General features: G+C 35.0%; 2 protein-coding genes and 1 pseudogene across 3 annotated transcripts; 1 reads left to right on the top strand and 2 right to left on the bottom strand.

Annotated features, from left to right (window-relative positions):
• The first annotated feature begins 475 nt into the window (after positions 1-475).
• On the top strand, positions 476-2,557 carry LOC118062852 (subtilisin-like protease SBT2.6; annotated as a pseudogene).
• Positions 2,558-10,297: 7,740 nt separating this feature from the next.
• On the bottom strand, positions 10,298-14,420 carry LOC118062947 (light-harvesting complex-like protein 3 isotype 1, chloroplastic). Of its 2 annotated transcripts, XM_035076839.2 has the most exons (4): positions 13,837-14,420; positions 10,867-11,004; positions 10,517-10,769; positions 10,298-10,422 (listed from the first exon to the last, which is right to left on the bottom strand). In XM_035076839.2, exons 1-3 carry the CDS (start codon positions 14,222-14,224, stop codon positions 10,519-10,521), a joined length of 777 nt encoding a protein of 258 aa, XP_034932730.1. In that variant the 5' UTR covers positions 14,225-14,420; the 3' UTR covers positions 10,298-10,422; positions 10,517-10,518. The 2 variants fall into 2 exon arrangements, with proteins under 2 accessions (XP_034932730.1, XP_034932729.1); XM_035076838.2 differs by having other exon boundaries at positions 10,298-10,769.
• Positions 14,421-20,389: 5,969 nt separating this feature from the next.
• Positions 20,390-26,568, bottom strand: LOC118062946 (DNA repair protein RAD5B). The gene is made up of 18 exons (XM_035076837.2): positions 26,259-26,568; positions 25,900-26,033; positions 25,656-25,791; positions 25,474-25,527; positions 24,872-25,012; positions 24,620-24,771; positions 24,452-24,542; positions 24,027-24,218; positions 23,653-23,796; positions 23,344-23,496; positions 23,052-23,119; positions 22,773-22,895; positions 22,567-22,666; positions 22,358-22,470; positions 21,612-22,263; positions 21,419-21,490; positions 21,239-21,337; positions 20,390-20,664 (listed from the first exon to the last, which is right to left on the bottom strand). The coding sequence occupies exons 1-18, from the start codon at positions 26,523-26,525 to the stop codon at positions 20,542-20,544; spliced, it is 2,814 nt and encodes a 937-aa protein (XP_034932728.1). The 5' UTR covers positions 26,526-26,568; the 3' UTR covers positions 20,390-20,541.
• Between the last annotated feature and the right edge of the window lie 379 nt (positions 26,569-26,947).

The following is a 26,947-nucleotide window of genomic DNA, read 5'->3' as shown; positions in this document are numbered from 1 at the left end:
CGGTTGACTTATGGTTTTTTTTTTTTACAATGTTTTCTAATTGATTTTTTTTATCCTTTTAAAATTAAGTTGGATAGAAATTGAGCTTTTTAATTTTTTTTCAATTTACTTTCTGTGATTGTGACCCAGGTCATGGGTTTTACATGTTAATTCAAGTTGATTTTATTTGTTTTTTTATTCATTTTTAATTGAATTTCGTAATTTTTTTTAATTTACTTTTTATAAAGTTATCATAATCTCAAAATCAAAGTTGTTGATTGGCAAGCTGATCCAGATTAACTTTGTTTATTTTTTGAATTCCTTTTTAATTAAATATATTTTTTTAAAATTTCACCCTCAACAACTCAATTTTTTTTTTAGTTTGATCTCTAATATTAAGTTTTTTTTAGGATTAAGCATTGTAATTTTTTTAGTGAAGTTATTCTTTTTCTATAAATTTATTTTTTTTTAATTTTAACATTCAATATTAGATATAATGAAGTTTTATAAATTTTTTTTTTTTTTTACAAAGTTATCTTGGTTTCATAATTTAAATTATAAATTTAAAATAATAGCCGATTTAAGTTTTTTTAATTAATTTTTTATTTTATTATTTAATATATGTTGAATAAAAATTAGATTTCGTAAATTTTTAAAAATTTTCTTTTTATTACACTTCTCCATCGGGCATCTAGCGTCCCATCTGGTCCTTCTGCCTTCCTCAATGTTCTTGAAACGGAGCTTTTATTTGCTACAATCAGTCTTGGGAATTGACGGAGTTTTTGCTGTTCAAGCTGCTGGAAATGGCGGCCCTTTCTTTTAGTCCTTGGGTTACAAGTGCAGCTTCGTCCATCATCGATCGCAAGTACGACTACACGATCAGTCTTGGGAAGACGAAGCTTCTCTCGCACTGGCCTTGCCCGTACGTAATATTCCAACTTTCACTGCCCCTGTTTATTGATCATGCATGTGCGAACAAATAAGATGGTGTGGCTTTGTTTTCACTTCCGCGTTGTGTTCATCCATTCTTGAAATCAATGCTATACACCGCTCAAATTGGAGTAATTATTGGATTATAAAAAAAAAAATTGCAGCTCCAAGAGCAGGAGTTGATTATGTCTTACAGAATAGCTGCAGCAGCTGATATTCTCTCATAAGAACACCACCAGTGTTCTTGAAGTTGAGAGCTGTCAACATGCATCCAGAACAGCATCGGTTCGAAACATGCTGATTATCTGCACCTATAACCTTGACTTCGAATATTACAGAAGATGGGGGCTGCAGGTTTTATAACCACAATGGATCCCGACAGTGGTTCTGAGCAAGTCAAGGGAACCATGCACAATCACTGTGCAAGTCCCTGCCATTATCCTGAGCAACATGCAATCTTCCAGAGTATGGCAAACTATCATTCAATAAGATGTAATTACTTTACATGTAACCATTTTGAATGCGTAGCTCTGCATTTATCCTCTTTTTTTCCCACACCAAATGCGTAGTATTCCCACAGGATAATGATAGTACTTCACATTGATCTCATTTATTCCTATAATGCTTATTAAATTTCCTAGATTTATGGACGCCTGATGAAATGGCATTTATCCATACGTCTACAGGCTTTGTGGGAGTATTATAGCTCAAATACTATCAGGAGCAGCAGTGGACAAGCTGTGGGTTTTGCTGCAAGGGCAAGAATGTTGGACGGAAGGAAAGCATTCTTTGCTAGGCAGGCACCAATTATTGCATCTTATTCATCTAGAGGTCCCAGGTGAACAGTGCACTTTTGCAAACTGCTGATGTCCTCAAACCAAATGTCATGGCTTCAGGATCCTCGATCTGGGTTGCTTGGACCCCCGACAGCGAAGGAGATCCTTCTGTCAAGGGTACGGACACTGTTTTAATGTTGTTTGATGGGTAAACAGCATCACTACTTATGCCCTCTAAATTATCGGATGACTGGTCTCGAGATTAGAATGCAAGACTTGGTATCTTCATCTCACCCGACATTATTTGCGGAAGCAATGCAATTTTAAGTCCCTTAAGTTTGCAAATAGACACTGTAAAGTACTTTCAAGTGCATCATCTACTTCAATAGCGAGATGATGGTGGTGATGATGTTGGTATATCTCTGGGAAGAAAGTAGCTAAATCTTTGCTATCATTCTTCTTGGTTTTACTTTTTAATGCATTCATGCTACCATTCTTGCAGGGCAAAACTCTGCACTTGTATCCGGTACTGGCATGGCTGCTCCTCACATAGCTGCTGTGGCGGCTTTAATCAAGCAAAAACACCCTAGGTGGAGTCCTGCAGCTATCACACCAGCAATGATGACAACAGCTAACATTTGACCATTCTGGGTCTCCCATTTTAGCACAACTAGGTAACCAACTAGCTCCTGCTACTCCGTTCGATTTTGGTGATGGATCCATAAATCCAGCTCTCGACCCAGGAGATCATATTCAATTCTCATTTTGAAGAATATGTCCAGTTTCTTTGTGCTGTTCCAGGTGTTGATGAAGGTTCTGTAAGATGAGCAGTAGGAACTGTGAAACCAACCAATGTGAAACCAACCACCTAAGTCAACAATGGTGGGAGTCAACAATGGTGGTGAAGCCATCCTTCCTTAGTCACAAATTGTAGGCACCAAACTTGTGGCAAACTTGTGCCACTTGCCTACCCCTTGTATTTGCATGGATGTTTGCCTATAAATAGGCAATGCATCCAAGCATTGTAAACACACCATAAGAGAGAAACAAGAGAGGAAGAGGAGAGTGAAGAGGGAAAATAATCCCACAAATTTGTGAGGTATTTGTGAGAGAGTAAGTGAGGTGTTTTCTCCTAGTAATAGAGAGATTCTTAGTTGTTCTCCTATTATTTGAGAGAGGTTGTAATTCCCACATTACTTAGTAAAATCCTTCTGTACTTGCCCGTGGACGTAGCCTAATTGGGTGAACCACGTAAATTCTTGTGTGTCTCATTTCTCATTTTAGCCTTTTGTCTTGTCGGGTTTGCATGCCAGTATCCTAACAGTGGTATCAGAGCCTTCTTGGTTGGTGTTGTTAACACACAAAAGTTAGTCGTGTATACGGTTACTATTCACGTCTACGGCACTATTCACCTATACGGCACTATTCATCCATACGGTACTGTTCACTTACGTTACTGTTGGCGTATATAGAAAGTCAGTGCGGTGATTAAATACAGTCTAGGAAGTTCTGTCTAAGGAGATTGGGTTTTAAGCGGGACCGTTTGTGACCCCTCCAATCTTTCCTGGGAACTTACTTAGTGAAGTATTATTCACACGATACTATTTTTATATACGTTACAGATCTGTGAAACGGTGATAGCTGAATAGATCTCGGTGAATACAATGGCAGCAAAGTACGAGATTGAGAGGTTCAAGGGGAGTAATTTCTCACTGTGGAAAATGAGAATCAAGGCAATCTTGAGGAAAGACAATTGCTTGGCAGCAATTGGGGATCGGCCCGCGGAGATCACTGATAATGCAAAATGGAATGAGATGGATGGCAATGCTATTGCTAACATACATTTAGCATTAGCTGATGAAGTATTATCAAGTGTGGCGGAGAAGAAAACAGCTAAGGAGATATGGGAGACTCTAACAAAGCTATACGAGTCTAAGTCTTTGCACACTAAGATTTTCTTAAAGCGGAGACTTTATACCCTTCGAATGGCAGAAACCACGTCGGTGACTGACCACATCAACACAATCAGAACTCTATTTTCACAACTCACTACATTGGGTCAGCAAATAGAGGAAAATGAACGTGCAGAGCTTCTACTTCAAAGTCTTCCTGATTCGTATGATCAGCTCATTATCAACTTGACCAATAATATCCTCTCAGACTATTTAGTCTTCGATGATGTTGCAGCCGCTATCTTGGAAGAAGAAAATAGGCGAAAAAACAAAGGAGACAGAAACAGTTCAAACCAAGCAGAGGCATTATTGGTGTCAAGAGGAAGATCAACGGAGCGTGGCTCCAGTGGGAGTCAAAGGCAGGGGAGGTCCAAATCAAGAAGTAAGAAGATGGTGAAATGCTACAACTGTGGCAGAAAAGGGCACTTCAAAAAGGATTGTTGGTTTAAAAAGGGTATAGAGAATACTGCAGAGTCATCAAGACCTCAAGGATGTGTTGCAAGCACCTCAGAAGATGGAGAGATTTTATATAGTGAAGCAGCAACAAGCTCTACAGATAGAGAAGAGCTCACTGAGGTCTGGATTATGGATTCAGGAGCAACATGGCATATGACCCCTAGACGAGATTGGTTCCATACATATGAACCTATCTCTGGAGGTACAGTGTTCATGGGTGATAATCATGCTGTAGAGATTTCTGGCATTGGCACCATCAAATTGAAGATGTATGATGGCTTAATTCGTACTATTTCAGGAGTGCGACATGTGAAAGACTTAAAGAAGAATCTTTTGTCCGTAGGACAATTTGATAGTCTTGGCTGTAAGATCCGAACAGACAATGGAATCATGAAAATTGTCAAAGGCGCGCTGGTGGTTTTAAAGGCAAGAAAGACAGTTGCTAACATGTTTGTATTAATGGGAGAAACGCATCATGGGGCAGAAGCATCAATCGCATCAGCTAGTCCTGCAGAAGAGAAGACGATGATGTGGCATCAAAAACTAGGCCACATGTCAGAGAAAGGTTTAAAGGTTCTCTCTTATCAGAAGTTACTCCCTGGGCTTACAAAGGTTACTTTACCCTTTTGTGAGCACTGTGTTACAAGCAAACAACATAGGTTGAAGTTTGGCACGTCAACAACTAAGAGCAAATGCATCTTAGACCTGATTCACTCTGATGTTTGGCAAGCACCGGTTGTATCCTTGGGAGGAGCAAGATACTTTGTATCATTCATAGATGACTTCTCCAGGAGATGTTGGGTGTATCCGATTAGAAGGAAGGCAGATGTGTTCGTAGTTTTTAAAACCTTCAAAGCACAGGTAGAACTTGAATCTGAAAAGAAGATCAAGTGTTTGAGGACTGACAATGGAGGAGAATATACCAGTGATGAATTTGATAACTTCTGTCAACATGAAGGTATCAAAAGGCAGTTCACAACGGCATACACTCCACAACAAAATGGAGTGGCAGAGCGGATGAACAGAACTCTATTGGAAAGAACAAGAGCAATGTTGAAGGCTGCAGGTCTAGAAAAGTCATTCTGGGCAGAAGCAGTCAATACCGCCTGTTATGTAATAAATCGATCTCCGTCTACTGCAATTGAGTTGAAGACACCGATGGAGATGTGGACTGGAAAGCCAGCTGATTATTCTCGATTGCATATATTTGGAAGTCCTGTGTACGTGATGTACAATACTCAAGAGGTCAGCAAGCTGGATTCAAAATCCAGAAAATGTGTATTCTTGGGGTATGCTGATGGAGTGAAGGGGTATCGCTTGTGGGATCCCACTGCCCACAAGGTAGTCATCAGCAGAGATGTCATATTTGCAGAAGATAAAATGCAAATGGAAGAAAATAATAGCATTTTAAAGGAGACTACAGAAGTCCAGATGGAAAATACTCAGAATCGTACTTCTTCTGAAGTTGTACCAGAGCATGAAGAACAAGAACAAATAGAGTCTGAAACTCCTGAAGTTCGACGGTCAACTCGTGAAAGAAGACCACCGGCTTGGCACTCAGAATATGTTACTGAGAGCAACATTGCATACTGTCTTCTAACAGAGGATGGAGAGCCATCAACTTTCCATGAGGCTATCAAAAGCACAGATGTATCTATGTGGATGACAGCAATGCAAGAGGAGATTGAAGCTCTGCACAAGAATAACACTTGGGATCTTGTTCCGCTACCACAAGGAAGAAAGGCCATTGGCAACAAATGGGTTTACAAGATAAAGCGTGATGGCAATGATCAAGTGGAGCGGTATCGTGCAAGATTGGTGGTGAAAGGATATGCTCAGAAAGAAGGAATAGACTTCAATGAGATATTTTCTCCGGTGGTACGACTTACTACAATCAGAGTAGTCTTGGCAATGTGTGCTATATTTGATCTTCACTTAGAGCAGTTAGATGTGAAAACTGCATTTCTTCATGGAGAACTTGAAGAAGAAATTTATATGCTCCAACCAGAGGGTTTTGCTGAAACAGGCAAGGAGAACTTGGTTTGCAGGTTGAACAAATCTCTATACGGTCTCAAACAGGCGCCGAGGTGTTGGTACAAGAGATTTGATTCCTTCATAATTAGCCTTGGGTACAACAGACTCAGTTCAGACCATTGTACGTATTACAAGAGGTTTGAAGAAAATGATGTTTTCATCATTCTGTTGTTGTACGTGGATGACATGTTGGTAATAGGCCCCAACAAAGATCGAGTCCAAGAATTGAAGGCACAGTTGGCTAGGGAGTTTGATATGAAGGACTTGGGACCAGCAAACAAGATTCTAGGGATGCAAATTCACCGAGATAGAAGTAAGAGGAAGATTTGGCTTTCTCAGAAGAATTATTTAAAGAAGATCTTGCGACGCTTCAACATGCAAGATTGTAAGCCAATTTCCACCCCACTTCCTGTTAACTTCAAATTATCCTCAAGTATGTCTCCTAGCAATGAAGCAGAGAGGATGGAGATGTCTCGAGTACCGTATGCATCAGCAGTGGGAAGTTTAATGTTTTCCATGATATGTACAAGACCAGACATTGCACAAGCAGTGGGAGCAACTAGTCGATACATGGCAAATCCTGGTAGAGAGCATTGGGAATACTATTAAGAGGATCTTGAGATACATCAAGGGTACCTCAGATGCCGCATTATGTTATGGAGGATCAGAATTTACTATCAGAGGTTATGTTGACTCAGATTTTGCTGGTGACCTTGAGAAAAGAAAATCCACTACAGGCTATGTGTTCATAATTGCAGGAGGAGCTGTGAGCTGGGTCTCTAAACTTCAGACTGTTGTAGCGTTATCCACAACAGAAGCTGAGTATATGGCAGCTACACAAGCTTGTAAGGAAGCAATATGGATGAAGAAACTTATGGAGGAGCTCGGGCACAAACAAGAGAAGATTCTTTTGTATTGTGATAGTCAGAGTGCCTTGCATATTGCAAGGAATCCAGCGTTTCATTCAAGAACAAAACATATAGATGTTCAGTATCACTTTGTTCGCGAAGTGGTGGAAGATGGAAGTGTGGATTTTCAGAAGGTTCACACAAAGGAAAACCCAGCAGATGCTTTAACCAAACCAGTCAACACTGATAAGTATATATGGTGCAGATCCTCTTGTGGCCTAGCAGAAACGTAAGCAGCATGAAGATGGCAAGTATTGAAAGGATAGAAGAATCACAAATGATGAAGTGTGAAGACTTGATTCAATCATCAAAGTCTTCAAGTGGGAGAATGTGAAACCAACCAATGTGAAACCAACCACCTAAGTCAACAATGGTGGGAGTCAACAATGGTGGTGAAGCCATCCTTCCTTAGTCACAAATTGTAGGCACCAAACTTGTGGCAAACTTGTGCCACTTGCCTACCCCTTGTATTTGCATGGATGTTTGCCTATAAATAGGCAATGCATCCAAGCATTGTAAACACACCATAAGAGAGAAACAAGAGAGGAAGAGGAGAGTGAAGAGGGAAAATAATCCCACAAATTTGTGAGGTATTTGTGAGAGAGTAAGTGAGGTGTTTTCTCCTAGTAATAGAGAGATTCTTAGTTGTTCTCCTATTATTTGAGAGAGGTTGTAATTCCCACATTACTTAGTAAAATCCTTCTGTACTTGCCCGTGGACGTAGCCTAATTGGGTGAACCACGTAAATTCTTGTGTGTCTCATTTCTCATTTTAGCCTTTTATCTTGTCGGGTTTGCATGCCAGTATCCTAACAGGAACTGATTGTCCAACAAAGAAATTAAGGTCCTCAGACGTATTACAAACGTCAGTAGCAGGAAGTTTATAGAGTGACTGTGAGGCAACCATCAGGTGCAAACGTTACTGTCCCCCCTAAGTTTCTATGATAAATTCCAATGCTTCCAAGCATCTTAGGATCGTGTTGACAGCAAATAAAGGCAACGAGAACTTACCATTTTGTTTGGCATGGTGATTCTGGCAGGCAGGAGAATTAATGTTTTTCTTTGTTTTGGGGGAGAGAAATGAAGTAAGACATGCATGTCTTTATAAATTATGTAGTATAATATTTGAATGCTTGCTTGAATGAGTAGGGCATAAAAATAGTGGTGGATGAGAACCGGCTGATGGAGATGGGAGGCCAAATAAGGAGGGCCACCATTAAAGTCTTTGGTTGGATCGAGCAACCGAATACAGTGATTCTGTAAGTGATAAAGTTTTAAACAAGACCAAAACAAAAAAGAATATTTTTACGGAGTGGTCTGATTGATTTGGAGCACGTAGAGAAAAATCAAATACTCAAGTAGCGGAATACTTATGGCTCGGAACTTGTTAATTTGGATCTTCGATTGATGGGCTGGAGTCACAGGTTCTTAACCCCAAAAAATCTCTCACTCATTTGTTTCTTCTTCTGGATGTGCATTTTTTGTCAATTATGATCAGTTCGACGCCTTTGAAATCCTAGAACCCCTTATGGTGAAATCGCGACTGCTCGAATCCTACTCCTTCATTGCTGCTGTAAACAGTGGCAGCCCCGCCGTTTTTGGATTTGTAGGCACAGCCTAGATAAACAGCAGGGGAGGGCTGTCTTATATGGTGGTTCCAGAGGTTTCAGAGGGCTTTAGGGGAAGCTTTTTTTAGCTGAAGGTGCAGTATATCAAAGCTAGAGATTTGAAATTCTTGCTTGTTTCTTTACTTTGGTGGCATATCTTGAATATATACAGGAGGAACAAATTTACAAGAGAGGAAAATACTAAAAACAGAACCATGGTTCTAGCCTATATATAGATTATTTTGCAACTTCATGATTTGCTAGAGTTGATTTTCCTGTTATCTTGTTTTGGAAACTCAAGATTTTCAGTTGTCTTGCTGCAGGTCGTCTTTTACAGCTTACTATCAGTGGTGCCATTCCTGGAAGCAGCCTTAACACACACCCGCAAGATTGAGCCACCATCAAGGAGGCCAATCTTGGAACGAAGTGTGTCTGTGCGCTAACGAGACAGTGGCTTGGTCAGGAGGTCACCTAACTGATCATTGGAGGTCAGCAATGGCTCGCTGTTTCTTAGAACTCCAAGAGATGGGATTGGAGCCTAGAAGAATTATATAGGCAGAGGTAGAGGTACGAATTGGTCCAACAATGTCGCGAAACTCCGAGCCAATGCCCTGAAGAACATAGAGTGTGGTGTCGCCATTGGAGACTGGACGATAGATGAGAGTGAGTTCATCAATAAGCTTTTTGACTGCATGAGAAACTCTGTGACTGAACGAGAGTTGCGTTGGATGGTAGAGAGTTCTCCCTTTAATTGAAGAACACGTGTACGCGATTTGCTCACGTAGAGCTCTTTCAGTTTATTCCAGTCTTCACTGGAGGTTGCAACAATGGCAATTGAGGGTTTGATGTTGGCACTGACCAAAGAGAAAATAGCCCAAAGCAAGAGTTCAAAAAAGTTCACGGCTTTTTTATTCTTTTTTCTATTGACATGTTGAGGTCGAATAAATTTATTCCTTTATTTTTTTTTTTTAACTTGAATTAGTTTAAATCTCAGGTCAACCAATTAAAATAATCATAGTTTTATAACTAAAATTATTGTAATATTATTAGTTTAAACACTTGATATAAACTAAAATTAAAAAAATACTATTTAATTATTTTTAAAAATATACAAGTTTGAAAAAATATATATTAATATATATTATGAGTAAAATATATTTTTTTATATATTTTTTTTTGTTTTAGAGATAATCGTTTTATCTTGTATATTATTATCAAACATAATTATCTTCTCTATCTCCACTATTTTCGTTTTTTTTTCAATCTCAAAAGAATCAATACAATTTTCTACTATAATTTCCTAGAGAATACTTGTTTCCATTTGCCACTACCGAGTATGGTGATTTCCCTTTTTTCGGTTTGATTTGATGTTATGGGCTGTCATTTGTCAAGCAAATAAATCAACATGAACTAAATGATGGAATGGGAGTTTTACACCGAGGGTCACTGCAAGGTTTCATTTATCGTGGCGTTTGGATTTTACAAACGAAGTGTTTGATAAAAAGCCTCAAAGAAATGAAATACCAATTATCAAGATTAGTTCTTTTTAAAATTTTAGCAAAGTTATAATATTAATTTGATAATAAACTTATCATATTAGTAATTTATCTAATCTTATTTTACTTTGTGTGCAAAGAGGGAATTTGAGACGTGTGATTTGTGAAAACAGTTGATAAATGAAACTGCCGACCAACCCTCCTAGGACAATTATTTGTCATCATGCAATCCACTAACATTCAGGAAAACAGCAACAGTGCTGTGCATATGAACTTCGAGGAAACCTATATTACAATGAAAATTTCGCTCTTATCAAGGATACTACAATAGCACAGGAGAAATTAGAACACAAAGAAGCAAAGTTTGAATTTTCCTTACAGCTAATCATCTTTGGGGCTGGTGGATTTCTCATCCTGCCAGGTTGCTTGCCATTGTTTGTCATAGAAGGTTGTCTCCTCCAGCAACTTTTTTATGGTTTCTAAATCCTCATTCTTCCGTATTAGAAGCACTCCTACCACAGCTACAAACAATAGAGTTTTGCAGAAGAAGTTGCTCATCTGGTCAACCAGACCAACACCAGTCAAGCTATCAACCAGGTAAGCCATGAAAAAACCAATCATTGCAGCACGGCCTGCATAATAGAATACATGAAACCACATTAAATAGTTTCTCGTGAGCCAGAGGGGCTGTTTCCTCGTGAACAATCGAAGAAAACCATCTTAACAAACCATTGAGAAGTTCTGCTTCAGGCAGATGGAATCTTCTCATCCATGTCCACCATGGTATTATTGAGGTATCGAAAACAACAGGGTCGTTGTTGCTTGATGATTCTGGGTTATACTGGAGCCATTTCCTCCTCCTAGCCTCTGAAAAGATTAACAAAGCATGTAAATATATGCTGAGTAATACCATCAAGAGTTGCTAGAGATTGGATGTCAAGGAAATAATTACACAAATCAACTAACTACTCCAGGGCTAACATGTACCTAGAACAGAAAAGATATCGCTTCATTGATAGACAGACATGAACTCTGAACAAAATAGATACTACAATACAAATCATGTTATGGCATCCGCAATAATATACTACCTTTATACTGAGTGGAAAGATTGGTTGAAGATGAACAATGAATAGACTTGTACACCGTTCAATACAGACATGAACTCCAAAATAAATCAAATCTTTTAGCACATGTTAGCGACTGCCTCACATATCATAAATATAATATTCCCTACATCGAGGAAAAAGAACCACGAAAACACTAGTTATGCTAGTTTGCATCAGTAAAAACAATAAATGCAGTTTCAAATGGAAACCAACAATTCTTTATAAATTTGGTATCCATAAGCACATCTTTCGTATATTATGTGTATGATGCCTCATTCCTCCCTGTACAGAGGGATCTCATTTAAGTAGCAAAGCTTGTGCAATCAATACAATGATGGTGGCAGCGCACTCTTTCTTCACATAGCATGCGAATTCATATCACAAACCCGGGACATAACAATAAGATGCACACTGGTTCGGAACACCCATTATTCCAAGCTGTTGGATGAGTAGTTCCTGTCTGGAGTTTGGACCCACTATTTGATCTGCCAGTCACAAGATTTATTTTTTAATATATTGATACGACCCACTATTTGATCTGCCAGTCACAAAATTTGGTCAAGTTTGGACCCACTATTTTTACATCCACACTACAAGTCGGATCAATCTTTTTTTAATATAAAAAAATATCTAAGCATTACTAATATGTTTTATAATAATAAATATTTAATCATAAATTCAAAATATAATAAATATTATACGATATTTAAAAAAAAATATTGATACGATAATATATTAGATGATATTTGTTTTTAAATATTAAGACAACATATTAAATCGACCTAAGTTAACCTTTCAAATCTTTTGACCATGGTCATGAGACTATAATAATCCTATAGAAATCAAATCAAAATAAGTTATAAAAGTTAATTTATTACCAATCTAATATTGAAGGAAGAAATTAAAAAAATATATTAAATTCAAAAAATGACAAAAAAAACACACAGGTTCACCCGAAATAACATGTCAAACTAGCAACACAGACAACAAGATTGAGATATCCTCATGGAAAAAATAAAAATATTCAATTAACTTAATTTTAAAAGATGAAATCGAAAAAAAATAAATTAAAAAAAAAACATAACTTAAATCAACTTGGGCTAAAATGTTAAACTCGAGACTTCAATCATGAAATCATAATAACTTCATAAAAACAAATAAATTTTTTAATAAAACTCCATTTCCAAAAGATCCAATGTTTAAAAAAAAAAAAAAAAAACAAACTAAAGCCAAGAGACTGGGATAACTCAATAAAAAGCAAATTAAAAAAATTATGAAGCTCAATTCCCAAACAATCTAATATTAAAGGATATAATCAAAAAATAATTAATAGAAGATTGAGTTATTGGAGGGTGACATTAAAAATAAAAAAAAATATGAATTGAGGTTAACCGTTAAACTCACAATATGGGTCATGAGATCATGATAATTGATAGATAACAAATAAATAAAAAATTATGAAACTTAATTGAAAAAATATTCAATTAAAAAAAAACTAAAAAATTAACAGTGCTAATTCGAGTCAGCTAGCCAAACTCGTGACTCGGGTAATGATATCGAGATAATCTTTGAAAAAAATCAAAAAAACTATGAAGCCTGATTTTCAACCAACTCAATATTAAAAAATAAAATAAAAAAGTCAATTAAAAAAAGTAACCCAAAAAAAAAGACCCAAGCTATCCCGAGATAAGAGGAGTCATGAAATCAAAATAAATTCATAAAAAACAATCAAGAAAAATATAAAGCCTCACTTCTAATAAATCAAATATTAAAGATTGAAATTAATAAAGATAAATAAATAAATAAACTCATGAGATTGTTATATAACCTAACAAAAATTACAAAGTATAATTTTTAAAACAATTAATATTAAAGAATAAAATAAAAAAACAAACTAAAAAAAATTAGGTTTATGGAAAAAAAAAAACAACTATTCTAATAGATGTGGCCCTTCAGTACTCTGTTAACATGGCTGTAGCCACACCGATTTAGCCACAATTTTTTAAATTCTGCTAATAATTAATTCTATGCACAGAAATTATGAACAAGTTGGTGGTTGAAGACCGTGACGCCAGTCAGTTCCAAACAACAACAGGGCAGCCACTTCCATTTTTTTCTCCTTCTACACATAAATTCACAAACGCAGCCACTAAGATGGCCATGACTTCTGCTAAGAGAAAATTTTCCTTAATTACCTAGTCCATGTCTAACCTAACAAATCCAATGGCAGATCAAACATTTATAGAACCATCTGCAAAAACATTGGACTTTCAGTTTTACACAACTGACTCTATTCAGCTGCAAATGATGTTAAATTTTTCTCCAAAGGAAACAAATTCCACAAAAACATGGAGAGAAAAGGAGAGCAATTCAGAATATCATTTGAAACTACAACACACACACCCTTTGTTTCTCCTTAATTGCATGAGAACTAAGTGGCTAAAAGAAAAAACAAAAACTCAATTAAGAAACAAAATTGCAGCACTAAGAATCCACAAACCAATCCATGCAAACAATTAGAAACTGGATGCTAGTCATGAAGCAGATACTCACTCAAACTAGAATCCAAAACCCAATAAAAAAATCTCACCAGCATCGATAACAGCATCCCAATCGGTTTTCCCATCTTTCTGAAACTGCTTCAAGTCCCAAGTCCCTGAAATCCACCTGGGGTCCCCAAATTTACTCACTTCAACCTTCTCCTCTCCCCCAGCAGCCACAGCTCCATTAGAGCTATTTTCAGCCACAGGAACTGAATCAGAAGACTCTGGTGTCTTCTGCTCCAATTTTGGTTCCTCTACACTGGCAGCGGAGGCTGAAACTCCAGCTCCTCCATTGTCTGTAGAGGCCTTGGGAGTGGATAGGAGAAAAGGACGGTTCGTGGGTCCGAGAGAGAGTGTCGATTTGTAGGTGAAATGGGGTTTGGAAGGTGGAGAGCGAGTTAGTGGCGGAGAGAACAAAGACATTGATATGGACATTGTTTTTTTGGTTAATGGAGCTTGAGCTTGAGCTTGTGTTTGTTTGTGTCAGTTTGGATCTAGTTATCCTCAACCTTACAAGTTACAAAATACATACAAATGAAAATGGGGTTTTTCTAATTTAGGTTTCTTCTCATCATATAGGCTGAATCACAGGAGAGATGGTGTTTTCTAAACTAAGCCAAATATAGGTGTTAAGCAGAACCTTATAAGATAAAGAAAGAAGTCGCTACTATTTTGTAAATATAAATTTAACACTAAACTTACTTACTTTTTCAATATTCAAACTAAAAATATATGATTTTAAAAGATCGTGATGAAATTAAATTTAAAAGTAACAATAATGATGATGAAATGTCACCTCTCGAAGATACTAGCAATAAAAATGTAGAATATTTCATCAAGAGGAATCATTGGTTAGTTAACATGTACTAAATGTTTAAATTAAAAAAGATGACTTTGGGAAGCAAATGGAGGATATTTTTCATATGATATGTTATTTCATAATAAGGGTATGTAGTATGATTATTAATAGTAAAAATTATATTAATATTGTTAGTATTATTTTTATTAGAAATTTGAATATGAACACTATTAAATAGTATAGTTCATATAGGAAATATCATGATAAAATTTTATGTGATGTGGTGTCTATACATACGAGTCCCTTGTTATTGAAAAGGTCATGGCAATTTGACAGTAAATTTTACTACATGATGAGTTTAAAAATAAATATATTTTTTGTAAAAGATGAAAAAATAATCATTATCATCAAACTAGTTTCATTATCACCAAAACAGGTTTATAAAACCCGATTGAAAGGGAAAGGGAAAGTGAGGCTAAGAGGAGTGAAAATAATAGAAAGATAGAGAAGAGAGAAAATAAGGTAAGTTATAAGGGAAAAATAAAGAAGCATATGAGTTTTTATGCAAAATTGAGTGAGATCAAAAGTTTTTTTTATCCTAACCAACCAATGATTGTACTTTTATACAAAGAGACTTTTCTTAACACTAATGAACTTGATTCTTGTCTCCCTAGTATGTTTTTTTTTTAATTATTATTATAGGAGTTCAAAAATGTATTTCCCGAAAAGTTTCCTAGTGGTCTGTCACTGATAAAGGGAATCGAATATCAAATCAATCTTGTATTTAGCATCGCTTTTCCTAACCGACTAGCTTATCAAAGTAAGACAAAGAGTTCAAAAACAAGTTGTGAAGTTGAAGGGGTATATAAGGAAAAGCATAAATCTATGTGTTGTTTTGATGTTACATGTGCTTAAAAATGATGGAACTTGAAGGATATGTGTTAATTATTGTGTTGTCAACAATACTATAATAAAGTATAAACATTTCATTCCTAAGCTTAGTGATATGTTAAAATGCATGGTAATTGTGGTTTTACAAAGAATGATTTAAAGAGTGGATATCTTCATATTAGATAAAAGAAAAAGATGAATGAAAAGTGCCTTTAAAACTAAGTATGAACTTTATGAATGGTTGGTGATGTCATTTGAACTTACTAATGTACCTAATATTTTTATGAGATTGATGAATAATGTTTTGAGTGCATTTATTGGTAGATTCGTTGTTAAGTATTTTTAATGATATCTTAGTTTATAGCAAAAGCTTGAATAAGCATTTGCATTGTGTAGTGAGTGTTTTAAGAAAGGAAATGCTATTTCCTAATCTAAAAAAATATACTTTTTGCAAAGAAAAAACTGTATTTCTTAGTTATATATATTGTAAGTGTAAAAAGTATTAAAATAAATGAGAAAAAAGTTAAGATTATCCAAAAATGACCCATACCTTAGTCAATAGCTAAGATAAGAAGTTTTTATGGTTTGACAAGTTTTTATAGGAGGTTTGTTAAGGAGTTTAGCATACTAGTTATATATACCACTCACCGAAATCGTTAAAAAGTCAATTGATTTTAAATAGGGTATTGAACAAAATAAAACATTTTATCTTCTTAAAAAAGGTTAAGCTCAACACCTTTATTAACATTAGTTGACTTTTCTAAAGCTTTTGAAATTAAGTGTGATGTCTCAATAATAGGTGTTGGGGCCATTTTAATATTAGATAAATGGTTGATTTTCTATTTTAGTGAAAAATTTAATGTTATAACATTGAACTACCCTACTTATAACAAGAAGCTTTATGCATTGATGAAGACTTTAGAGACTTGGCGGAACTACTTATAGCAAAAAACATTGTGATCCATTCAAATAACAAGTTGCTGAAACACTTGAATAGACAAGATAAGTTGAATCAATGACATGTTAAGATGGACTTTATTAGGAACTTTTTGTATGTGATTAAATACAAAATAAGGTAATAAAAATATAGTGGTTAATGTACTATTTAGAAGATATGTTCTTTTTTCTATTATAAATGTGAAATTGTTGGGATTTGACTATGTGAAAAAAAAAAATAGTATGCCAATGATAGTGATTTCACTAATATATACGTTGCTTGTGAAAAGTAAAAATTTTGAAAGTTCAATAGACTTAATGGTTACTTGTTTGAATAGAATAAATTATGAGTGTCTAATAGTTATATGTGTGACTTATTTGTTCATAAGGCTTGTGGGGGTGGTTTAATGTGGGTATTTTAATGTTAAAAAGACTTTAGATGTTTTGCGTAAACACTTTTATTAGCTTAAAATGAAATGTGATGTGCAAAAAATATGTAATAAATGCATTACATATAGACAAGCTAAGTCTAAAGTCTTATTGTTACTCTTTTGCATGTACCTAAGAAACCTTGGATATATATTTATATGGACTTTATTTTAGAGTTACCTAGGTTAAAAAAGGGTTGCTATTTTATATTTGTAGTTATAATTGAGTTTTCTAAGATGACACATTTCATACCATGTCATAAAATCAATGATGAGACCAATATAACTAATTTATTCTTTAGGAATATAGTGTGGCTTCATGGGATTCTTAGGAACATAGCTTCAAACCACGATATTAAGTTTATTAGATATTTTAAAAAGGTTTTATGGAAAAAATTAGGAACTAAGGTATTGTTTTCAATTATTTATCTTCCATAAATGGATGGGCAAACATAAGTTGTGAATAGAATTTTAACTACACTTTTGCATACTATCATTCAAAAGAATCTTAAAAATTAGAAATATTGTTTGTCATTCATTAAGTTTGCTTAAAATCAAAATGCTTGTTCCACTACTAATTATTTCTCATTTGAAATTGTTTATAATTTTAAATTAAATTAAATTCATTTACCTGTTGATGAATAGATAAGTTTTGATGGAAGTAGAAAAGCACAAGTGATAAAGGCACTCCAATAAAGTGTTTGGCAACATATAAAAAAAGAATATTAAGCAAATTGTAACCAAAGCTAATAAAGGGTGTTGACATGTTATTTTTTTACGAGGTGATTGATTTTGTGTGCATATGTGTAAAGAGAGGTTTCAATCCCATATGAGATCTAAGTTGCAGCTAAGAGGAGGTGGTTTACTCCTAGTTCTAGAGAGGATTAATGATAATATCTATAAAATAAATCTTTTAATTGAGTATGGTATCAGTGATATTTTAAATATTTTTTTTATCTTTTTCTATTTGATGTAGGTGATGATTCAAGATTGAATACTTTTAAGGAGAAGATGAATGATCCAAATCAACTTACAACATCAAAGGATCCACTAGAGGTGCTAAGTGGACCAATTATAAGGTTAAGGGTCAGTAAGCTCAAAAAGACACTTAATGAGTCAATTCATAATATTTAGGCCAAGAGAAGCTTTAAATCATCTACTTGATGATGATCAACTTAATTAATTTAATTCATGTAAAAAAAGGAGTTGATCTATGGGCTTGAATATTTTAGCAATTTTAGCTTGTAACTAAAGAGGTGGAAACTTTTCATAATGCTTCAATGATGTTTTTTCATACCATGCAAGAAAAATAGGTGGTAGAAAATAAAGAAATTAATTGTCAAAGTTTTCTTATTTGTTTAGAAACTTAAAATCAACATCAACTATTATAATGATTCCTGGAGGCTGAAGGATACAAGGGTTGGCAACAAGGCTTTTTAAGAGTATATTCTAGTCTTTGTATATTCTAGTTCATGACATATGGCATTAGTATTTTAAATATAAGACTTGAGTTTTGGTTTAAATTTTATGTTTTAGGCTTTATTTCACATATTTTAGGTTATATTTAAATTGAGTTTAATGCTAGCCATTAGTCCATTAGGTCAAGTTTATTTTAACTCTTTAAATATTTTTTTGTAAGGGTTTATTTTTTTTAATTTTAAAATGCATTGACTTTGCTAGATATTATGTGTGCTCTATGAAGATATCTCATGCCTATTAGTTTTTCATTGAACTAAGACTTATCTAGAATCAATTGTCTTTTGCCATGGTTTACCTTATACTACCGGTTTATGATTTTTTATAATAATTGAGTTGAGATTCTTTATTTCAATAATTTTTTGGTATTTTGATTCAGATAATTATTATATTAAGTTTATTATTTTTAAATATGATTTTAGCTTTTCAGGATTTGTTTATTTTACATGTGGATGCAATAGTTATTACTTTTCGGGCAGCATTATTTGTAAAATTTGAAAGTTGTTTTGTTGAAAACAATTAAATCGATTTTCAATGGTTATAGAACTCAAGGGAAGGGAGAGAAGGAAAGACCCTTTTCTTTTTATCTAATTTTTTCCGTTGTCTTTTCTGTCAAAGCTTTCTTGGCCATACGGAGAAGGAAAAACGAGTGGAAATCTGATCTTCCAAATTTTATGGCTGCTGACATTCAGTTAGTAGTCTTTTGATGGCTAATTGAAAAAAAGGGGGAAATAATTAATGAGTTAATTATTATGTGATTGGTTGCTGCTACAAAATAGGAAATCAAAATATTCTTAATTATATCCCAAAAGCAGGATATTTTCATAGTTTTTTTTATTGCTCCATGTGTTGAAAAATAATTAGATCTTCTTCACCTACAAAAAAAAAAAAAAAAAAAAAAAAAAAAAAAAAAAAAAATTTGTTTATAATTGTTTAGAAACATGATTATATTCATGTTTTTTAAAAATTTAATTTTTTTACTAAAAATTAAAATTTTTATATATTTTGGATCGTTTTAATGCGCTGATTTAAAAAATAATTTTTTTAAAATAAAAAAATATATTATTTTGATGTATTTCAGTATAAAAAAGTACTTTAAAAAACAATCACAACTACACTTTTAAATTAGACCCAAATCTTCTTATCATATTGTAACTCTAATTATTAATAGATTATTTTCTAGGTCTCCCTTACACATTAAAATGATATTCAATTAGTTTTTCAACGATTACTTTTTTAAAACAAACGTCTTGAGAGTTTGGAGGCCGTCATTACCTTGCAATATTTTTAATCCCATAACAAACGACATAAATCAAGCACTCATATAAAATACAGGAATAAGAATTGTGATTTAATTTTCACAATTAATTATGTATAAAGTTTGCAACTTATATCTGTGTTATGGAGTTGTTATATAACTATTTTGAAATGATTACGATTATTTTTCAAAGTATTTTTTGCTAAATATATTAAAATAATATTTTTTTTAAAAAATATTATTTTTAAAATCAGCATATCAAAACGATTCAAAATATATAAAAAATTAATTTTTAAAATTTTCTTTTTAAATTTTTAAAAATATAAATACAATCACGTTTCTAAACACTTAATAAAATAATATAGATGTGGTTGTAGAGAAGTATTTATGTTTTTTTTTATTTAGTTTTAAAATATATTTTAATAAAGGATAAAAATTAGTCAAATTTATAAATTATGAAATATAAAACCTATTTAGAAATAACTTATTCTGGATTCTTTCTTTCAAGTTCTCATTCCTTCACACATGATCTTTAATAGCTGCGAGTTATAAAAAATAATTATTGAATCGAAAGTTTACTTTAATTATCAGAGCCTAAAATATATAAGAAATTCATGTGTTATGTGAGGATAAATTAATTTTCAAAATCTTCGTTTTATTTCCCATGCCCTTGCAGTAAAAACATCACAAAAGAAAATTCTTGGAGCCACGAGCACAATACTGCATGAGCTTGTGTATATATTTGTAGGCTGGCAAAACGTTCTGAAATTGAAGAACACAATTATGCATGTGTTCCTGTGTGTAGAGAGAGGTTATGAAATGATGGATAAATCATAAATGCCATAATTTACAAAATGGGCCCTCACAGGACTCTATACATGAAGACACCGTAAGTGCATATGTTTTCAACATATTCTGATGCAGAATGGCTTTAAATTAATGATGACAACGTAGAAGCTGTAATTTATCTAAAGAGCATTTTGAGTTCCTCAATCCTGGCGGACCTGACTTCCTCGTCGGTGAGGGCACCGGCAATCATTCTCTGCTTCTTCGCCTGAACTTGCTGCAGGCGTTCCTCAACTGTGCTCTGTCACATCGGTCAGTGGCAAAACATTTGATTAGCAGCTAAGAAAGTGGAAGAGACAAGAATTTATGAGCACAGGCAAGATGACACTTGATAATACTCGTTAATGGACCTTTTTGCCAATCGAACTCCTGGCTACTTCAATTAAATGGTTGCCAAAGTTCGCAAGGTACTTGTTAATGAACCACTCAGTCACACAACATCACAAGTTCGTAACAGTAACTGCAGTTCATTACAGACCAATAATACAATCTCAGCAGCCTCGAGAAACAACTCAAAAGGTGCCTCTATCAGGAGCTTAAGAATCACTGAGATTTTTTTTTGGCTGTTCCAAGGCTTGAGCCTAATCCTCTTCAACTAGGTTCAGATCACCCACTTTTCCCCATGGTTTTGTTTTTTGTTCTGAATAATGCTTGGCCTAGATTACTTTGGTTCCTAAACTAAACTACAGATGAGTGTATCTTCATCAATCCGGCAAAATATAAATTAAACTAAATCACATTTCTGGTCCAAATGTTCACATATTCCAACTAGAAATTTGACGAGAACCCAAAGAAAATCCAAAGTATAATCTAACCTCAACAATGAATCTTCTAACAAAAACTGTTCGCTTCTGTCCTATCCGATGGATTCTCATTATTGCTTGCTCCTCGACTGCAGGATTCCACCATGGATCCTACATATTTTAAAACAACAGATTTTTAAGATAAAGGTGGGAAACTTTTTCCTGAAAAGAAATTAAGATATGAAAATGTACCATTAAGAAAACATTTGAGGCTGCAGTAAGATTCAGGCCCACGCCACCAGCTTTTAAAGACATCAATAATACCTGAGATATAGGAGTTAGGTATGACGATAATTGGTTAAGAAAATTATTAAACCATCGAGAACTGCAAAGACATCAAATTCCGGAAGGTAATTAACTACAACAGGCACTTGAAACTGCTTACCATTTTTTCCCTGGTTTCATTGAACTCCTTCAAAGTCCTCTCTCTCTGCTTCTGTGCAAGTTTTCCATCAAACCTTAAGAACCCAATTCCTCTCCTTTTCAATGGGATCTCTAAAAGATCAAAAAATGAAGTCCACTGGCTAAAAACAATGCTCTTTTCACCAAAGCCTGACCTATGGATATGTTCCAAGCATTCCAGAAGCTTGGAAACCTTTGAAGACTCCTTCCAGTCATTCTCAACATCAACCTGGAACTTACCCTCTGTTGGGCATGCTATCAGGTCATTTGCTTTCAGTGAAGTTCGACAGATTGGGCATATCCCTGATATTGGTGTTTGCCAGCAAGAGATGAGACATTCCCTGCACATCCTATGTACACATGGTGTGAGCACGGGGTCATCTGCAGACTCCATGCATATGGGACACTCGGTATTTTCACCCCTCCGGATGCCCTCAACAACCTCTTCAATGTATGCCGGAGTAGGTGCTGATGGACTTATGGTGGCAGAACTAGCATGGCGGATGGCCTCAACAACCCCTTCAATGCATGCTTCGGTGGCAGCTGACTGCCTTGGAGTGGAAGAATTAGAATTTGTGTCCACAAACCTTCTTGCATACTTGTTCAATTCCTCATATCGTTGGATATCAGTTCGACTGCACACTCACCATTTAGAAACAAAGAAACAAAAACAGAAAATTCGCTTTCTTTTTAACAAATAAAGGAAAATATCTTCAATTCTAGTCCCACCTCATAACAAGAAATGGGTGGTTGCAACACTGCCTCAGTCGTAGTAGCAGCTCAAGGACAGATGCATAGTTGTGCAGAACCTTGCCCTGAGCAACAAACTCGTCAAACTGGACCTGTTCAGATTTAAAAAAACACTCAGTTGAACTCTGTTTCCATCATATATTCAATATAATTCATCCTAATGGAAGGTGACAATAACTAACACTTACTTTTGATCTTCTAAAAAGGGCATCATAAAAATCACGTTCAGCTTCCGATTGTTCACACTTGATTATTTGAATGTCAGTTGGAGGAAGAACAAGTATGGGCCTAAATCAAATGCATCAAACAACAGAATGATGAAAAAGGGTTTTGCTGCGGTAAAAAATAAATAATGATAACAATAAGAAGAAAGGTTGAAAGACCAAGTGTTCACCTCCCCTCCTTATCCTTTGTATCCTTGGTCCTTCTCAACATTAGCGGCCTCAAAATAGCCTTGATCAACTTCATGGCTCTAGGGTCTCCATTTTCATGCGGTCTTTGAATTAATTTGTTCCACCTATTCCAAAGTCAGACCGTATTATGGACAAAGACATATGAAACTAATCCCACAATAAATGCCTGAGTAAATGATTAAAGTGCAGTCTAGGTGAAATTTAGAATCTTATTATTTTTTTACACCAATCAGCAAGGGGCAATGAGCGTGCAGTCCTACCATGGCCAGTTGCACCAAGGCTCAACATGCAAGAAGCACAGAAGGCTGTACAGATCTTCCAAGGTGTTCTGTAATAATAGATGAAGACAAAATTTTTTAATTGCTCAAGCAATGGGCATCCACTTTCTCGTTATCTAGGACACCAAAACCACGATAAATTGTTGAAAAAGAGAGTGCTTCTCAAAAATAGTTACTTAGAAAGGATAACATAAAGCAAGAGGAAAAACATTTAGTACTTCTGTGCATCAGCAATTTCAGAGAAAAATGTGCATTAATGAATAAGAAAACAGACCTGAATAGGTGTCCCAGTAAGACACCATTTGCAATATGACGACAATGAAAATGTAGCCTTAGCAGCTAAGGTCTTCCAGGACTTGATGGTATGAGCTTCATCTAGCACCACCCTATGCCACTCAACCCTATTAAAAATGCTGTTCTCCATATCCTGTATCAGATCAAAAGAAGTTTGAAGTTGGGAGAGAAACTACTAGAACAATTACTAAAAGAAAGATGAAATAACTGGTAAAACTACAGCTTAATAATTTAAATCTCTTGATATCCATATGAAATTGATTAATAAATGAAAGAAGTATGTTCTTACATGCTTGTAAGCTTCAGTTAGGACGCCATATGTTGTCAAGACCACATCATATCCAGATATAATCCTGGGGTTATTTGTTTTGTACCCGCCATAGTGAACAAAAATGGAAATGCTTCCTGGCTCTGAATGGGTTTCAAGCTCATCCTGGCATAAAAGACCTAATAAGATGTAGGAAAAAAAAAACATAAAAGAATAACAGTATCTCTACAATGTAAAATTCAAAGCATCTATCAATTAATTGAATTATTTTTCACCTTAGATATTGTGACACCATAGTTCGAAACATTCTATCTCGTAATCAGAGACTAGAAAAGAGACAGAGATATTATACATGATTCTTTTCATTATCTTACAACATGAGGGAAGAGATTAACCTTCCACTGGCCTAGCAAAGCCATGGGGCAGATAATAAGAGTGCCACCCTTTGCTTTAGGCATGGTTTTTGTGCGGGGATCTTCTATTCTGTTTACTCTTTCTTCGCAGTCAGAGCTTCCTTTGCCTGGTCTTGCTAGTATAAGAGCAATTGTCATCACTGTCTTTCCAAGACCCATTGCATCAGCTAGTATCTACAGAGGCACTTATCAAGTCAGACAACAACACCAGCTCCCCTCAAGAAAATGCACATGCAATGTGTCGCCCATGTGCAAATGAAAGGGAAAATGGGAAGAGTAAACAAGTCGAATCTCAACACAACATAATTATCAAGCAAGGAAAACAAGAAAAAAAACAATTGTTAGCACTATAATATGAGGCCAAGGCATATTGATCTGAGAATGAGCTGGACAGTTTAGAAACATACTCCCCCTTTTGTCATCTGAGATGCAGTTGGAAATTGAGTAGTGGCTTCCCCAGAAAATATGTTTAAATAAATGCTTGGCGATGAAGCCCTCCTGCATCAAGCATGCTTGGTCAAGTTTCATAATGTTAGCATGTGGAGCATACACTTCATTTGTTAGAAACTACGTACTTGTCTGATATGCGATACGCTGCCCAACATGGGTTTAGAGTTTCTGCTGCTTTCTCAGCTTTATTTCCCTTCTCTGATGCAGCCATCCAATAGAGAGCTTGTTTCTGATACGGTTTCAAATTACAGGTTAGGGTCCATGGAGGCTCCATCTCCTGCACAATTAAAAGAGAATGATTAGGGAAAGATGCTAAAGATGAGATTTGGAGCTAGATATTCCCTTGATCCTGGAAATAAGAGATTTAAAACTTTTACCTCCAAGTCATATGTATCTACGGCACCAACAAGTTTATTCAAAGATGACTCAGAGAAAGCTTGTTCATCCTTCTCTTGATCTTGCTGGCATCCTGATCCCCTTTTTACTACATGCAACATAACGGCATCTTCCTCTGGATCCTGTTTTTATCAACAATTTAAGTACTCGCGCTAAAATGAATGCACTCATAATTTATCCATATGCTTTAAATAGTTCAGATGCTGGAAACAACATTACTTTCAGCTCCATGTTATGAGATAAATTCAGTCATTTCAATAAGACTTAACAGATTAACAGTAGTTCTTTTTGTAAAAATTGGAATGTTAGAAGCAACTTCCATATGCACTATCAAATTCAAGATGTCAAATGCTGTTGCACGAAGGTTTCAACCACACGGAGCAATACAATGATAAGGCCAGATGCACTAAATTTTATCCAAGGTACAAAAAGGTCATCTTTAAATACCAGCTCTTGACATGGCATTTAATTAACCAATAATAATAACCGAAAATTAGATTCATAAGGTACATTTACATTCACAAGAGCAAGTGGAATATAACAAAACAACTCCATTGTTGGACAAAAGTATAGGCATACATACTTCATAGTTGAGGGGTCGCTTTCGAGAGTCAAGCTCTGCAGGACTAAATTCAGCCTGATTGAACAGGAACAAAAGGTCAAGAATAAAAAGCAAAAGTCACTTAAAAGACTCCATCAAAATCATAAACTGGTATATAACAGTTAAAATTTAACATTAGAAAGGAAAATAAAAATTAATGATACCTTCTGATATGGTTTCATGTCCAGTAACTTGAACAAGGTAGCAAGGGGGTGAGCTGTAGGATCAATGTTTGAAGGAGCATCTAGCCTCCAGGTTGAAATGCACAACTCAGTGAATATCGATTGGTGAACATAGAAACTGGCAAACAAATTAAAATAGGTACTATGAAAAATCAACCAATCAAGTCAAAATATTTGCCAAACAGATCCAAACTGAAACAATAAGAGGGAAAAAACAGAATTTTACCTCACATACAACACAACATCCTGCAACATTTGAAGGTTCTCTGGCGCAGCTACACATCGTCCACGAACTATAACCTTTCCAGAACTCACAAGTGGAACAACACTTTTTCCCCACTCCATCGGAAGCCTACCAATCTAACAAGAAAAAAAAAAAACAAACAATCAGGTGATTCGCAATCCTTGAAAATGAAAAAACCCCATGTTCAGAAATATATATTCAAATAAACAATCAACTTATAGCTCGTAAGTACTCTTGCACAGTTATAATACATGATAAAGATATAAAAAAAAGTTAAATCTTTTTTTATATTTCAAAAAATCTAAGACTCCAATAAAGAAACTGATAGCAATAAAACTGACCTCTCCAAATCTTTTAGTAGAGAATCGAATAATGCCCTGTCTATGATACTTGGAGCCAAAACTAGAGAAACCAAAATGGACGATTTCATTGTCCACCAATTTCCTTCCTTTAGTAGTTGATGAAGCTGTAATAAGAGAGCCACCAACCAAGTACCAATCTTTCTCTTCTGGAAAATCATCAGTTTCCACTTCAACAACATTCTCATCAGCCAATTCTTTTCTGACATGGGTTTGAACCCGAATCCCGGTGCCTGTTCGCGTGCTCATTTAATAGTTGCTTGCTTCTGGGTCGTAGGTGTTTTTGTTTTATCGGGAGCGGCGGGGGGGGGGGGGGTATCTATTTGTAGTGGGAACTTTTTGGCGCCAAAGTGAAAAGTTTGGCTGTCCTTTTCATATATTTTTACCTCCGTTAATTTGGTTTTGGAGCGAGCGAGGGAAAAAAAAAAGGAGTGGAGTAAATACTGGATGGCTGGGCCTACAGGCATGCGATTTTTTATTTTTAAAAAATATATAAATAATATTATTTTATTTTTTAAAAATTTATTTTTAATATTATCATATTAAAATATTTATAATTAATAAAAAATCAATTCAATCACAGCCCTAAACGAAACCATAATGAAGAAGATGATTTGCATTGTTAATGGCTATGAAATACAATCACAAGTCTAATTGTATCTTTTCAGTTT

The sequence above is a fragment of the Populus alba genome, chromosome 3 (genome assembly GCF_005239225.2).
Source record: "Populus alba chromosome 3, ASM523922v2, whole genome shotgun sequence".
Classification (NCBI taxonomy): Eukaryota; Viridiplantae; Streptophyta; class Magnoliopsida; order Malpighiales; family Salicaceae; genus Populus; species Populus alba.
This window is presented reverse-complemented; position numbering and strand designations above follow the sequence as displayed.